Source organism: Mesoplodon bidens (genome assembly GCF_964165515.1).
Source record: "Mesoplodon bidens genome assembly, chromosome: 3".
In the NCBI taxonomy this organism is placed as follows: domain Eukaryota; kingdom Metazoa; phylum Chordata; class Mammalia; order Artiodactyla; family Ziphiidae; genus Mesoplodon; species Mesoplodon bidens.
In genome coordinates, this window is record NC_138178.1 from 135,584,825 (window position 1) to 135,601,078 (window position 16,254).

At 37.6% G+C, this 16,254-nt stretch overlaps 1 protein-coding gene across 1 annotated transcript; it reads right to left on the reverse strand.

Annotated features, from left to right (window-relative positions):
* Positions 1-400: 400 nt before the first annotated feature.
* On the reverse strand, positions 401-16,176 carry LOC308614091 (uncharacterized protein; the record flags this gene model as incomplete). The annotated part of the gene is made up of 5 exons (XM_081228290.1): positions 401-1,360; positions 3,867-3,956; positions 14,629-14,683; positions 15,748-16,045; positions 16,135-16,176. 4 exons carry the CDS (start codon positions 16,174-16,176, stop codon positions 3,893-3,895), a joined length of 459 nt encoding a protein of 152 aa, XP_081084416.1. The 3' UTR covers positions 401-1,360; positions 3,867-3,892.
* Positions 16,177-16,254: the final 78 nt, after the last annotated feature.

The window sequence follows — 16,254 nt, forward strand, 5'->3', positions numbered from 1 at the left end:
TGTAAAATTACCTGCTACATCTTACAACTCATATATTTAACTCAGAATGACACCAGTGGCCTTGGGCAGACACCTAAACAACTTAAGCTGGATGGATAATAAGCTGAGTACCCCTAAGCCAATCTGACCATTCTATACTTTTCCAACTTCCAAAGTATGAACGGCACATGAATCTTCTATTTTCATTGTACTGTGTGTACTTCTGTTCTTAAATTCACATTGGAATAGCTAATAATCCTCTTTAAAAGAACAGACAATGGTTCTAAAGGAACTTAAATCTGAGCAGCTAAGCCACCTCAGAAACATTTATCAGATAAATATAAAACTAAGCTTCTCAGCTATTAGAAAAGAAAAGCAATTGATTTTCATACATACTATAGAAAGGATTAATAAATAATCTAGGTTCAACTGTAGGGGCACTTCGTAACTACACCACTGAGGCATGACTAGCCTCTGGGGGAAAAAAATGGCTGGCACATTTTACTTTGACAAGATAACATTTATTTTCAGCAAAGACTGAATACCTTATTACTGTAAACCTCGATACTGGTACGTAGGAAAGAAAATTACAAACGTTTTAAAGAATAAAGTTTTGGTTTAGAGATTACAAATAATATTGGGTTGGCCAAAAAAGTTCGTTCGGGTTCTTCTGTAACATCTCTTCTATTCCACATTATTGTACAGTATCCAATTTTCATTGCCCATCACAATTTGTTTTTAAAAACAGAATGTTTCTGTTGCGTAAGTAGAGAATTGCAGTGCAGAAATATGGTCAAGAAGGTTTCTTTCGCTTAACGTGGAACCCAAACATCAAAGCGATTAACATAACCAAGCTGGTGCAAATGATTTTCAACACCTGATTTGGAGATTTTGAGTGTGGGTTTATCTCCTGCGTGGTTTTACGTCTCTCGATTTGATTGCCATCAACTTGAACTGGTCTCCCCGACCATGGAGCATCGTCCAGCCAGAAATCTCTACCACAAAACTTTGCAAACCACTTTTGACACGTTCAGTCACAGCACCTTTTCCATACACTGCACAAATCTTTTTTTGCCTTCTCAGTTGTGTTTTTACCTTTCTTGAAATAATAAAGCATAATATGCTGTTGCTTTTTTTCCTTCCATCTTCAATATTAAAATGGCTACACAAAAATTCACCAATTTTGATGCTTTTTTTAAAAAATGTACGCGATACGACAGCTGTCACGATACAATCTAACAAAATTGTTTCGAATGAAGTTAAAGACAACTAAGCGCTACTAAAGCCATCTTATGGAAAAAACCGAATACATTCAGATTAAAAACGCACTTATCTGATAAGACTATCCCTTTGCTTTCATTACTATCATTCTCAAAGGAACCTGAAAAATAAATGAGAAAAATAAAGTTGTAGGTCCTCAATATGTTTAACTGATTGAAACATTAAAATACTCTTCAAATTACGATTTGAAAAGCAAATTAAGATTACAAATTAATATTTCTCATTAAAAAAATTATCAAAATGCTACTAAGAAATCAGAAGAAATCCACAAATGAAAAAAATGAAGTCTTAATGTAAAAAATTCTAATGCTGTTCCTCACCCTGGAAATGAAACCCAGGCTGAACCTTTTACTTTCCTGCGCTCTACCACATCCATATTGTATTTACTGTGTGTAGGCTAACTCTTAACTGGTCTTTCTGAAGGACTCCCACCACCTGCAAAAGCAAGCCTTCTGAAATGATTGACAGATTTCTCCCTCTCAAAGCCCTTTACACATTTCCCACTTAATAGTTTTCAAACTATTTTTTTTAAAGGAACTCCGAAATATGAAATAAGAGTGCAGCCTACTCTTTGGCCCCAACCAAGTAGAAGCTTTTGTTCCACCACTGATCAAGTGTATATATCTATTACAGTGTTTACTACAGTAAAATTTACAATAATAATATAAATGTATTCCTCCTCCCCCACCCTCCCTTGGGAGTTGTTCAAGAAATCATCTTTGTATCTCTACTGGTGAGCACACAGTATGTAATCAAATGCTAAAGGTATGTGTTTTTAAAGCTAAAATAACTCATACTAGTTAACTACAGGGTGAGATACTCAATATATTTAAAAACAGTGGTTCACTACTGTATTGATCAGAGGCTTCTAAATTAAGACAAGCATGGTTTATGATTTGAACAGATCTGGAAAACCTAAGCTCAGGAAATATATAAACTTTGGGGGAATCAATTCTTTTATACCATCATGATAATGGGATTTTTCTTGTTAAAAAAAGTTAGGGCTTCCTCTCTGTCACCATTGTAACCACAATTTCAGAATAAGAAAACCAGCAACATAATTAAAACCAGGATAGTGGTTTATAAGCTAACATAGGTTTCATACTGGCTTTGTCACTTAATAATTGTGTCACTTTGGGCAAGTTACTTATTCCCTCGTCTATAAAATGAGGATTATGTACCACTTAAAATGACATCAAAAACAGGAATACTTAGATACAAATTTAAATTTGTATAAGATTTTGTGTTGAAAATTATAAAATGTTGGTGAGAAAATGAACTAAGTAAACTCATCAGAAGACTCAGTATTGTCAGTTCTCCTTAAACTGATTTATAGATTCAATGTAAAACCCAATCAAATTTGCAAGGTTTTTTTTTTTGGGGGGGGAAGGGGTGTGTTTGTGGAAAGAAATCAACAAGCTATTTCTAAAATTTATTTGGGAAAAGAAATTAGAATAGCCAAAACAATTTCAAAAGAGAAAAAGTTACAAGGTCTATGCCATCTGATTTCAAGACTTACTATAAAATTAATGTAATATTATTAATGGAAAAGAATATAGAAATAGAAATATATGGTTAATTGACTGACAAAGATGCAGAGGCAAATCAATGCACCAAGATAGTGTTTTTCCACAAATGGTGTTTGAACAACTGGACACCAAACACCAAACCATACCTTGTACCATATACAAAAATTAACTCAAAGTGATAAGTCAAAATGTACCTCAGGGCTTCACTGGTGGTGCAGTGGTTGAGAGTCTGCCTGCCGATGCAGGGGACGCGGGTTCGGGCCCCGGTCCGGGAAGATCCCACATGCCGCGGAGCGGCTGGGCCCGTGAGCCATGGCCGCTGAGCCTGCGCGTCCGGAGCCTGTGCTCCGCAATGGGAGAGGCCACAGCAGTGAGAGGCCTGCGTACCGCCAAAAAAAAAAAAAATGTACCTCAAAGTCTAAAACTTATGGATGAAAACAGCAAACCTTTGTGACCCTGGTTTAAAAAAGAGCTCTCAGATACTACACCAAAAGCATGATACATAAATGAAAAAAACTGACAGTGAATTTCACCAAAATTAAAAGCTTCTGCTCTCCTTTAAGAGAATGAAAAAAAACTCTAGACAAAATATTTGCAAATCACATATTTGACAAAGGATATTTGTCCAGAATGTATAAAGAACTCTCAAAATTCAACAACCCAATATTTAAAAATGGGCAAAAGACTCAGGTAATTCACACTACAAATAAAACTAATGTTCCTTCTTTAACCAGCCTAACCCTGCAAGAGGTAATCACCATATTATGTATATCCTTCCAGCCAATAAATAACAATTCTTTACAAGAGTAAATCCTGGTGTAATTATAAAGATGCTGAAGAGCAAGGGTCCTCACACACCTTTAGTCTGTGTCTGAAGTGTATGATTTGGAATTTGATTTGATTTTTACTATGTGGAACCATGAAGTGGAATTTTAGGAAAAAGTCATTTAAATAAGAAGTTGAACTATATGATCCATATGGGATTTATTAAAGCTTTTAAATTTTTTTAGGAAAAGCCAATAGGCTTCAAGACTGATATAATATGGGAGAATGTGACACATAAACATGATAACCTACCTTTAGTAGACCGATTGGTTTAAGAGTCAGCAGCAACCAAGTGATAGTAAAGATTCAATGCAAAACTTTAGATGTCTACAATGGATCATACTGCCAGGAAAGATTAAAAAAAAAAGTTAAATAATATGCAATTCTTTCCCCAGTGAGAAAAACAGACACATTTAAAAATCACTAGGAAAGTATATTAGAAATACATGGGGACTTCCCTGGTGGCACAGTGGTTAAGAATCTGCCTTTCAATGCAGGGGACGTGGGTTTGATCCCTGGTCAGGGAACTAGATTCCACATGCATGCTGCAACTAAGAGTTCGCATGCCATAACTAAGGGGCCTGCTGGCCGCAACTAAGACCTGGAGCAACCGAAATAAATAATAAAATTTAAAAAAATACTATATTTCATATCCATTAAAAAAAGAAACACAAGTTCATGTATTATTAAGTATACATAGCCTGTATGTATATACTGACCTACAAATGTGTACTCTTCTGAGAAGGGGGGAGCAGGGGAGGAGATAAATCCTGACAAGTAAGGAATTTTGGACAGTTTCCTGGATATCTGGTGCATAAGCTCTCCAATTCAGTGAACTGGATGAAAAACTAAGGATGATAATAATTAATAGGAAAAAATCTGAGATGTCAATAATTGAAACAAAGTAAAAAGACTAATCCATATAAAAATATGAAGAACAGAATTTAGATGGGCGTGCACGTAAGTATATAACTGTTTCTCCATCTTGTTCAGAGACCACCCACATAAGAATTCTCCATGGATCTGAATTCACCAGATCCGAAGCGAGGCCCAGGAATCTGTATTTTGAACAAACAACTGATGTAATGCTTATGAATACACTAAAATTTGAGAATCACTGATTTGGACACAGCTTATTAAAACAAGAATATGGCAACAGAATGGTTACTAAAGGGTTTCAAGAAAAGAGATTTCTGATATATAGCAAAATGGAGGATGAAGCTGTAGGGCATGATGGGTACTTGGGAAACCTTTTTTTTTCCATTGGATTTTTAAAGAAATACATGTCTCAGAAATAGGAGCACATAACTAGATGATAAAAAGAATGCATATGAATTCAGAAATTAAAAAGCATCTTTTATATTTTACTGACAGGTTAAGAGAGAGAAAAATAGCTCTGACTTAAGACAGGCCAGGTCAATATGGCCAAAGAAAATTTTATATTAAGGGCTCAGTTCTGCCACTGCAAAAGAACCTTAACACAAGATTCCCTTACCAGCAATATGAAGGGATTCAGGTTTACACCGAAGGTATCTTCTATTGACACGTTCTACTAACACCTAATTCGAAGTTCATTTCATAGGATAAAAATAAGTGACAGATAATTCATTGTTTAGATTGTTGTATTTACTCACTATTTTACTAAAAGAGTAACATCATTTTACTGCAAACTTTCCCCCAAAGATATTCAATATTCACAAGGTAGCCCATTTCTATTCTAATCACCATTTGACGTTTCACCTGTTCCTACTGAAAATGGAGTAAATGTGGCTGAATGCAGTTTTTTCGTATTTCTAGAGGAAAGGTTTACTAGAAGTGAACACAGATAACACTTCCTTCAGAGGCAATACAATGATTCACTCACAAACTGAAACACGTTTGACAGGGCAAGTCTAAAAGGCAAGCCACCAATGTTGGCAAGTCATACATTAGTAATTATTTCTGGCAACTAAGTTTTTCCTTCCTTGTCGGCAACCCTGGCTTTCATGATACGAAGCCAAATGAAACTTTCTGACAGATGACTTCATGTGAAGACATGACGTGCCACCCCCATCCCCCAATCTAGATATTTGGACAGCTTCCAAACAGAATTTCAAAAGAGATGCTTTAAACATGAAACTCAAGCTTGTCTACTCTAAATCCATTCTTTTCCCTAAATGGAAATCTGACAAAACAGGAAGTACTTGGCAGGATAGAGAAGCAAGTTTTGCGGCTTAAGTATTTACTGGTAACAGACTAAGTTCTTCGTGACTGTGTAATAAAATGCAGAACTACAAATTTGAGAAGAAAACAGCAAAAACTTGCCTTGGTTACCAAGCTTCCCTTGGCAATTTAAAGGCCTTAAAAAGATAGTATATCACATGATACATAGAGGAGTAAGAAACAGGAAGATGGCTTTTCTTTTTGTTATGGTACTTCATGTAAGAATCCCTCTCCCTACCCTGTCTGACCAAGATCTAAGCCACCAAAATGATACAAACACTGAAAGGAGTTTTGTGACTGTATATAAAAACTAAGAAACACAAAGATTCAAAACAAAACAAAGATTTCTGGTCTTGTTTGAGAGAACCTACTTGGGGAAAATCTTTGGTCTACGCTTGCCGAAGGATTTCAGTATAAATACAGTATCCTAACTACAAATAAATACAAATATAAATATACACCCTTAAATGGGCTGTTAGGATTAGCAGAGTCAACAACACACTAGCAAACATACTAAGGAAAAAAAGAACCCGTCCCCCATGACTCCTTCCAGCTGCCACCCCCAGCCCCAATTCTACTGTTGTTGAAACAACTAGAAGCATTTTCAGGTAACAGTTAGTTTTTATCTTCACTTTTAAGCTATCACACTTAAGGGTACAGCAGTATATCAAAGTGCCCAGTAAATGTTAAAAACTACCAAACAAATGTAAAGCACTGTTATCTAGTCCATTTTTCTACCCCCTCAAAAGCAGGTTCAGGGCTTCCCTGGTGGCGCAGTGGTTGGGAGTCCGCCTGCCGATGCAGGGGACATGGGTTCGTGCCCCGGTCTGGGAGGATCCCACATGCTGCGGAGCGGCTGGGCCCGTGAGCCATGGCCACTGAGCCTGCGCTCCGCAGCGGGAGAGGCCCACGTACCGCAAAAAAAAAAAAAAAAAAAAAAGCAGGTTCAGACCCACAGTAGGTCATAAAATCAATTTGTGGGTCACAACAGATTTTTTTTAAAAGTGAACTACAGGAGAAAATACTGGAGGGCACCATACTTTCATTTGTTGTGTGTATGAGCAGTACACACACATACACAGAATAGAAACTTCACTATAAAGAAATTAATCAATGACCTTCCTTAGCTATTATTTCAAATATGTTTTACTACAACACTTGTTATATGAAACAGTGAGGTAGGTAAGGACATTAAAGCTTCTGTCAATTTGATAATAGCAGCAACTTCCTTAAGTGCTAAAATTATCAAGTCAGTGTCTGATACTTCTGATTTTCAGAAGTATCACTTACCTTTCAGGGATACATAAATATTAGAAATATGCTTAGGAATTCTTATTAGAAAAGCATGGTGCTGGATTAGAACCATTAAGTATTAAGAGCTGTAAATACCTAGCCCCATGTCCCTTATACTTTAAAAGCAAACACTCATGTAGAGTAATGTATCCCAACCAATGAGAACAGGCTTATGATCAGAACACAGAACACCTGGTCTTCAAATCCAGTGTTTCTACAGTAGGATACTTACTCAAATCAACATCCCATTGAACTATTGTAAAAATGCTGAGAATTTTCGAGCTAAGAGTACATAATTGCTGCTTTAGCTCTAAAAATGCCTACTATGAGCCTGATTTTTTAACTTATCTCTCCATTTCCCAACATTTCCATTTCTTCTAAATCTAGAGGCACAGACCCCGTCAATCTTACAGTAACTAAAGATCAAGTAAGTGTCCTCATGAAATGTTTCACCCAGTTCCTATTTTCAGCCTACTCCTATTTTCATGCCTAGAGACATTACAGTATTGTGAAAAGAAAAATGTACGTACAGAGTGAGATTATGGGTTCAATAACCAGTCGAGCCAGGCGGTTTGCAGATTCTGTTATTGGCAGATGTACCCTTAGTACTGGCCCAACTTTTCACAAATTTGGACCACTGAAGATGAGAAGATTGGAGGGCGGGCAGATCTGTGAAAAATCAGCTGATAGAAGAACAATCCCTCTGGTGGTTAATTAGACATACTAGCCTTTATAAAACAATAGGAAATCATTCTAATGAAAATTCCTGACCTGTGGATAGTCCCCAGAGTGATCTATCCTCACTACACATTCTGGAATCTGACCCAATTCCTAAACCTCAAGCGATCTCATTTTAAGCAACTCATCAGGCAAGACGTTCCTCTTGTACAAAAACTGACAAAGCACATTTTTACTGGCATGCATTTGTCCATTACATGTCACCTTTTAGCTTGCTATACCTTTTATAAACTGTCACTCCACAAATGAGTGCGTACTAAGTGCCAAGGCCTGTGATAGGTTCTAAACCTACAAAAGTGAATAAGGTACAGTTCTCTGTCTGTAAGATGTCCTAACTTAGTGAAGGACATATTAGTGGACAAAAAGCTAAAATGCAATACAGAAAGTGACAGAAATCACATAAAAGGAAATATATGAAATTCATACGGACAGATTACCTATAGTTGCAGAGGTATCAAGGAAAGCATCACTTAAAAAGCAGCTTTTGAATATGTGGCAATAGGGCAACAGTCCAGATGGTGGGAAAAGTGTGAATAAAAACAAAGAACTGGGAAAATACAGAGCTTGTGTGGTAGAGCCATGATAGTTTTAGTGTGACTGCAGCAAATAATACCCGAAGAGAAGAAGTATGAAATAAGTTTGGAGAGAGGTCGATATGACCTTCAGGAAGGGAGAGGCAGAGTCTAGGTGCTTTATTTCTGTATATAAATATAACATTTCTTTAAAACTCTCTTGAATGACAGACATTATGAAACGGCACGATACATACTAACAGCACCACATAATATCTGGAATCATTCTAAGCACTTTACATATATTAACTCATTTAATACTAATCCTAACCAGGTCAGTTCTATTACTATCCCTATTTTACAGATGAAGCAGAGATTAAATCTGCCCTAAATCACCCATCCCCACAAAAAGCCTGGCCACACCCACACATTCTAAAGCTGCAGTATCTTCTTTGCTACCCCTGAATAATTCCCTGGATATTCACTAAACTGTGGTCATCATTTCATGCTGTAAGTCAAATCACTATGCTGTACACAAACTTATACACTAGTATATGTTAATACCTCAGTAAAACTGGAAGAAAAAAAAGAATGAAAAACTAACCTTTCTTGAACTTAGTTCAGGAATCATCTGGTTTTCCTGCATTTATTTTACTTTATAATCCACTTTAACTTTGCAAGTTAAAATCAGAAATAAGAAAGCCCTAATAAAAGCCCCCAAAAGTCTAATGGAAGAATGGAATTAAAAGTCAGAATACAAGGACTTCCCTGGCAGTCCAGTGGTTAGTACTCCACACTTTCACTGCCAAGGGCCTGGGTTCAATCCCTGGTCGGGGAACTAAGATCCCACATGCCACGCCGCACAGCCACAAAAGCTGGAATACAGAGAACAGTATACAGTCCAGCATATGGCTTAACCCAATTAGGGACCTTATAGGCATTTTCACAAAAGGAAGAACAGATGCTTACCGGACATTTCAAGCTCTAACTAGCATGTTTAAAACTGATTTCACTTTCCTTACCAACCAGCAGCCTTTCCTGACTTTCCAAATTGATTAATGGCACAATCTATTTCCCGCTTTTTAAAATCTTGAGTTTTCTTCCTTCTTTACTTCTACAATCAGTTAGAAATCAATGCTATCAACTCTTTTTCTCTCATAGTCTCTTGCTCACCCATCCTCCCTTACCCTCCCTCCAGGCCCTACTCACTCGAGTTTCACCTCATGCTGACACCACTGCAAGAGTATCTTAATTGTCTCCCCACCTCCAATTCCTGTGTCACTTCTTCAGTCATACTGGACACTATTTCCAAGTAATCTTCCAGGAATACATTTTGTCTATTCAAAAACCCTCAACACAAATAATGAAAATCAAAAGGGAAGTCTTTATGGAAAAATATCTGCAGCAAATTACTACTAAATATTATATAATAAGCTCGAAAAATTAAGGAATATCAAAACTCTAATATATAAATAGACAAAAGTCTTGAATAGGCAACTTGTCTACTACTAAGAATCAGTAACTGAAATTATGGAAAGAGGTCCCACTTCACAAGTTAACAAAAATATTACAGAGAAAAAGAGAGCTCAACGTATTTTGTACCTAGTAACTTAGCAAAAGTTATAATTACAGGCTACCCAATGTTGGTAACTAAACTCACAGGGAAGGTAGTGTAAATTATAACTCTTTTGGAAACCAACATGGCAACATTTCAAAGAGTCATAAAAATGTTCATACAATGACCTTTTAAATCAATCCTAAAAGAACAGTGCAAAAAAACAGAAAATACTGTAATGTACATAGAGGATAATTACAGCACAATATTTAAGAACTAGAAAGAAACCTAAATGGTCAAGCAATAGGAAAATAAAGTCAGAGATAACACAGTTTGCTGGAATATTTTCAGACATTACAATTACTGTGGAGGACTTCCCTGGTGGCGCAGTGGTTAAGAATCCGCCTGCCAATGCAGGGGACATGGGTTCGTGTTCTGGACTGGGAAGATCCCACATGCCGCAAAGCAACTAAGCCCGTGTGCCACAACTACGGAGCCTGCGCTCTAGAGCCCGCGAGCCACAACTACTGAAGCCCACGTGCCTAGAGCCCGTGCTCCGCAACAAGAAAAGCCACAGCAATGAGAAGGCCGTGCACCACAACAGAGTAGCCCCCGCTCGCCGCAACTAGACAGCCCGCATAGAGCAATGAAGACCGAATGCAGCCAAAAATAAATAAATAAATTAAAAAAAATTTACTGTGGAGACCATGCAGTCACACTGAATGCCTATTACAACGTTAAGCAACAGAGAAAAATTAAAATTTCTCTAAGTCTAAAGAAAGAATATGCATACAGACAAGGAAAAAGAAAATTTTAAAAATCCAATGTTACGGTGGGATTAGAAGTAAGTTTTTGTTTGTTTGTTTAATTCCATTTTGATTTGTAAAATTTGAAAACAAAACAAAAAATAACCTTCATTTTCTGCTCATATCCCAGCTTTCAAGGCCCTCTGGAAGTTCCCAAACCTATAAAAGACAAGCACTCTACATAATTCTGATGTGCAGCTAATTCTAGAAACCTTGACAAGCTAGCTTCACACAACTTTCCCAATGTAATCTTTAATCAGTCATCCTCTCGAAACTGGTTTACTTACTGTCCCAAACATAGCTTTTCTTATATATTGGGTTGGCCAAGAAGTTGCTTCAGTTTTAAGTAACAATAAAAGACACACTTCTCATTTTCGCCAAGAAGTTTATTGAATAATGTATTCACTAACTGAACAAACTTTTTGGCCAACCCAAATAACTGCATCCTTGCTCACAACCTACATCCACTTAGAATGACTTCCCTTCTTCTAATTTTACATATTACATATCATTAACCTTGAAAAGCCTTCAATGATGGCTAAATAAATTTCTTTCTGTTCTGTATTATAAAACAATTTGTTTTTAAAAACAATTAGATCCAATTGTACACTGAACTTTGACAAATCTATTTTTCTCGTGTGCCATGATTTAAATCTTTAAAATGTTAAACCAATCTAAATTGATGGAATCTTTTGAAATAACTATATTAACACCCACATGTTTAATTATGGTTTCTTTTTATTGACAGTAAGCTTCTGAAGACAGATCCTAGTAGGAATGCCACTAGGTAATCTACCAAATCCTAAAATTATGCTCTTGTTTGCATTATATATGAAGGAAAACCAGTTATCTATGACTCCATGTGGCCATAAAATAAGCAGTGACATCTACTAGGGCAAAAGACCATACAGAGATTACAAAGGTTGCTTTGGTTGCAAATAAGCAAATTTAGTAACTTTCCAAAAAATAACAAGACCATTAGGAAAGCAGCTACATTCAACACAACAATCTGTTCTGCTTTTCAACATACAGAGACATTTACAGAAATAACTGTACAGTGGAACAAATTCTATCATTTTTAAAAAGAGATATACATGTAAAGGTAACATGGCCAATCTCGATTACTAAAGAATAGTTAAGTAAAATTGCATACCAGAAATACAATTTCAACAGAGAGCAGATCCAAGTCATTTAAAAACTGGAACACTTTCCTTCATTATTCCACAAAGCAAGGCTTCCTCTAGAAGACAAAGACTTTTTAAAGTTTTGAGTATGTTATATAGCCCACACACTCAGAACAGACCGTTTTGCTTCACTGCTGAACACTTTTCCTGATGAGATCTTTATATGTCAAGTATTTTACCATGCGTTAAAGAAAAAAAAAATCATGAAAATGTTTACAGTGTTCTGTGATTAAAAATCCAGAAATGGGAACCATATGAATGGGTAAAAAAAAATTCATAGGGATGTTCTAATTTTGAGATTTCAGTCTAAGATACCATGACAGGAAGCTAATTTCATGCCCTCATTTGAATCCTTGATCAAATAAATAAAACATTCTGCTTTCAAAATAGCTTTTTTTCATAAAAACAGTATTAAAAATTTGACCATTTTGATTTTGTAGAAACATTATTCTACTAGTTTGGGCTCGTTAAAATAGGTTACAAAAACCAATTTTATCAAAATTAATTTTCATTCATTTATTCCTAAGAAATGATTTGAGTGTTCAATTAATATTCATCTATAGTTGCCCTCCGCTAAGGTATAAGAAAATCTTTAAAAAAAAAAAAAAAGAATTGAGGAAAAAAGTCAAGAATAACTATTCTCAATGAGTTCTCTAAACCTACATTATATTAGCAATTAGAAATCAAGTCAGTACTGGGACTTCCCTGGTGGAGCAGTTGTTGAAGAGTGTGCCTGCCAAGGCAGGGGACACAGGTTCAATCCCTGGTCTGGGGGAATCCCTCATGCTGTGGAGCAACTGAGCCTGTGTTCCACAACTACTGAGTCTGTGCTCTGGAGCCCTCGTGCTACAACTACTGAAGCCCTTGAGCCTAGAGCCCATGCTCTGCAACAAGAGAAGCCACCGCAATGAGAAGCCCGCGCGCTGCAATGAAGAGTGGCCCCTGCTCGCCGCAAGTAGAGAAAGCCTGTGTGCAGCAACGAAGACCCAATGCAGCCAAAATTAAAAAAAAAAAGTTTGCTCCCTTCAAAAAAAAAAAAAAAAGAAATCAACTCAGTATTAAATCAAGTATTTGGAACATTAAAAAAAATTTCAAAGTTAAGACAGCATTTGTGGAATATGAATTCTCAGAAGAGAACTGCTGTTAAAGAAAACATAAGCTAGCTTATTTCACATATTTTGTATATAAAAGTACATAAGGATTCATAAGAAACAGTGACAGAGCACATACCATGTATCAGGTAAGGAAACATAAGAGTGATTAAAACAGCAATTGCTACCCTCTGGGAGTAAAGTCTCAAACTGGGGAAGAGCCCAACAAATGCAAAGTAAATGTGATGAGAGAGGCATGTAAAGGGTCCTAAGAGAATACAAAAGCACCTTGAGAACGCACATAAAGATGGAAAACTTTAAGCCAGGCTACAAGGAAACAATAGTTAAACTCAACTAACTCTACCATAAAAAACAATTTGTTTTTAGTATCCTCTAAGTGTCACTTCTGCATAGCAAAATGTTTCACTGTACAAACGCCTAACTATTCTAGAGCAAAATATAAATTAATTTTAAGAAATTACTCTTAAGGTCCAAAAAAATTCTCAAGTTTACTTTACTGTATGTGTGACTTGAAAGACTGAAAATTTTACCTGAATAAACAGAGACCCAGGATAAAAAGCTCAAAAATAAAGCTAAATTAAATTTTTAAAATGGGGGTTGGGAGGGAGGAGAGTAATAAAAGGAAAAAGGATAACAAAAAAAGTAAGAGCAAAAGCTTTCTGATGAACCATGGTATAATCTCTTTGGCCTTGTATTTCCACTTCTAGAAATTTATTCTAGAGAAATAATCAGGCATGTGAGGGAATATCAAGATGCCTAGAAATTTTATAGATGTATAGATGTCAGTTCTCAGAGAAAATCTTTTGTGAAACGTGCACAAGGATATTCAGACATATTACTGCCATTATAAAAATTAAGAGATCTGGTTACATAAAATACAGTTCATCTATCCTACAGGACACTATGCAGCCATGAAAAACGTGCAGCATGTTCCCAGTATTTTCCAAAAAGGAAAAAAACCCAAGTGACAAAATGAGCATGACTAGAATGATCTCTATTTTGTAAAACAAAACCACTGAAAGAGAAACCCCTCTGAATAACATATAGGTACAGTACAAACTGCAATCACCTTTTGGTGGTGGTGATACAAGAGATTTTGTTTTCTTCTTTTGGCTTTTTGGTAATTTCCAAATGCCCACTGACGTACTTTATTTGGATCAGATCATAACCGTTTTAAGCCGGGTAGTGGAATTATAGGTGATCACCCCCCGCTCCGACCCGGGAAGTTAAGTAGTATTTACATGTCCTATAATTTCCTTAAGAAAAAAAAATCGCTTAACTTCTAAACTCTTACTGAAATATCTTTTCTACATGCCAAATTTTTAAATATTGAGAAAAAAAATCATGAAAATGTCCACATTATTCCTTGATAAAAATATTAAATACTTAAAAATCTAGAAATGGGACCAGCATGAATGGGTAAACAAATTTGTAAGTATGTCCTAATTTTGAGACTTCATTCTAAAGTATCATGTCAGGAAGTTAATCACAGACTCATTTGAACCCTTGACCAAACAAAGACTTTTCAACTACCATTCTTCCATCTTGCTATTTAAGGCTCTACTTACTGGTCTCCCTAATTCTAAAGATTTTTACAGACATTAGAACTCACCTCAGTAATACTTCCGGATGTTTGTCACTTAACTGTCCTCTTTTCTTCAGACCAACTGCCAAAAAAACCCCAACAAATCATTAAATCACTCGATCATTTTCTAGTCTGGAGCCCCACCAATACAGCAATAGGGTTCAAAACAGAAGTATTATGAGGATAATTTTAAGCAGCTATTCATATCAGTGACTAGGTCACTCAGCAGAAATACTAACATGCATTTCATTTTCTTAACAAGTAATTCTGAAAAAATCAGTTACGAATGAAAAATCGATGCAGCCTTAGTTAAGATGTCCTCTTAACGAGTAAGTTTAGTCAACGTGGATTACCGTCGATATTTTACATTTTCTTAATTATTCCATTCTTTAAAACAACTTGCCAATCAATACTCTATTTCCACCATTTCAAATGTGGTTTTGTTTTCTTTAACAGAACACAAGATCGTGCTAAGGGAACGAGATCAATAGCTGCCCTGAACAAAATCCTATCAGGGAGGTCCTTTTATTTTTATCTAAGGTGTTTTCCGTCCCTGCAAAACCACTGCTCGCTCCTTTCAAAAAGCAGCCTAAGCCTCGTGCAGCGTGGCACAGCTACTTGTCTAAGGCCAGAGCGGCAGCGTCTGTGCTAGCTAGGGAATTCCTCAGCACCCCAAGCCCAGCATTTCCTTCAGTTTCCTCACTGCTTAAACGCGTGACGAGCACGCGGAAACCCCTCCCCACGCAGGACCGGTTTGCCTCAGAACCCTGCCCACCCTGTCTTAATTAAGGAGGAGCCCACAGCCGGTGGCCTTGGTCACAGAACGTGACAAGCTACCGAAATCCACTTCCAAAGAGAGGAAGCACTGCTCTGAGAGGGGCTGCATCCCGAACATCTCTCACACTCCCGAGAGGAGTCCAAAGGATCAGTCCGGAGAAAAGAGACGTGCACGTCCCCTCCGCCTCTTTCTCTGGGGCCTCGAGAGAAGAAGCCTCGCCCCCTCTCAGCCCGCCCCCAGCTCCCCACCCAGCCGCAGGGAGAACTTACTCCGCTATGGCTGCCGAGCGGCCCCCTCACTTCCGGTGCCGGTGCCGCTAGATCTGCGCCATCCCCCAGTCCACCGGACAACTATCGCTTCCAACTGACCTTTCTCACAGATCGCTACTCTTCCGATCTTCACTAGGTGCTGTCCTGGAGGGAACGGTGGATGGTTGCGGCAGCTAAATGAATCCACGGGATGAAGATTCCACTCTCGTCTCGCCAGAAACATAAAATGCAGTAGACCTGCAGCCACCGCTGCCCAGACAAAATGGCGCCGAGAAACTGGTTCAGCGCAGGCGCTTTGGAAAGACCCTGCCCCGCCCCCGTGCAAGTCCTGGCCACAGCTCCGGGTTCGGTTTCCATGGGACACCCAACTGCCAATCCTCGTGCCGAACTGCTCTTCCTGACCCCTCAATTGACCAATCAGTGCTCAGTTAAGTACATCCGGAGTCGTCTTTACCAATCACTTTTCAGGACTTGCTTACTCAATACCTGATTCTCCAGTAACGTTAGTCTTCGGAGGCAGCCAGTCATAAGTGGCAGATGTCCTACCTGCTGTTTTTCGCACCAATCCGTGAAGTTTCAGAGCTACATCCAATGAGGACGGCAGGT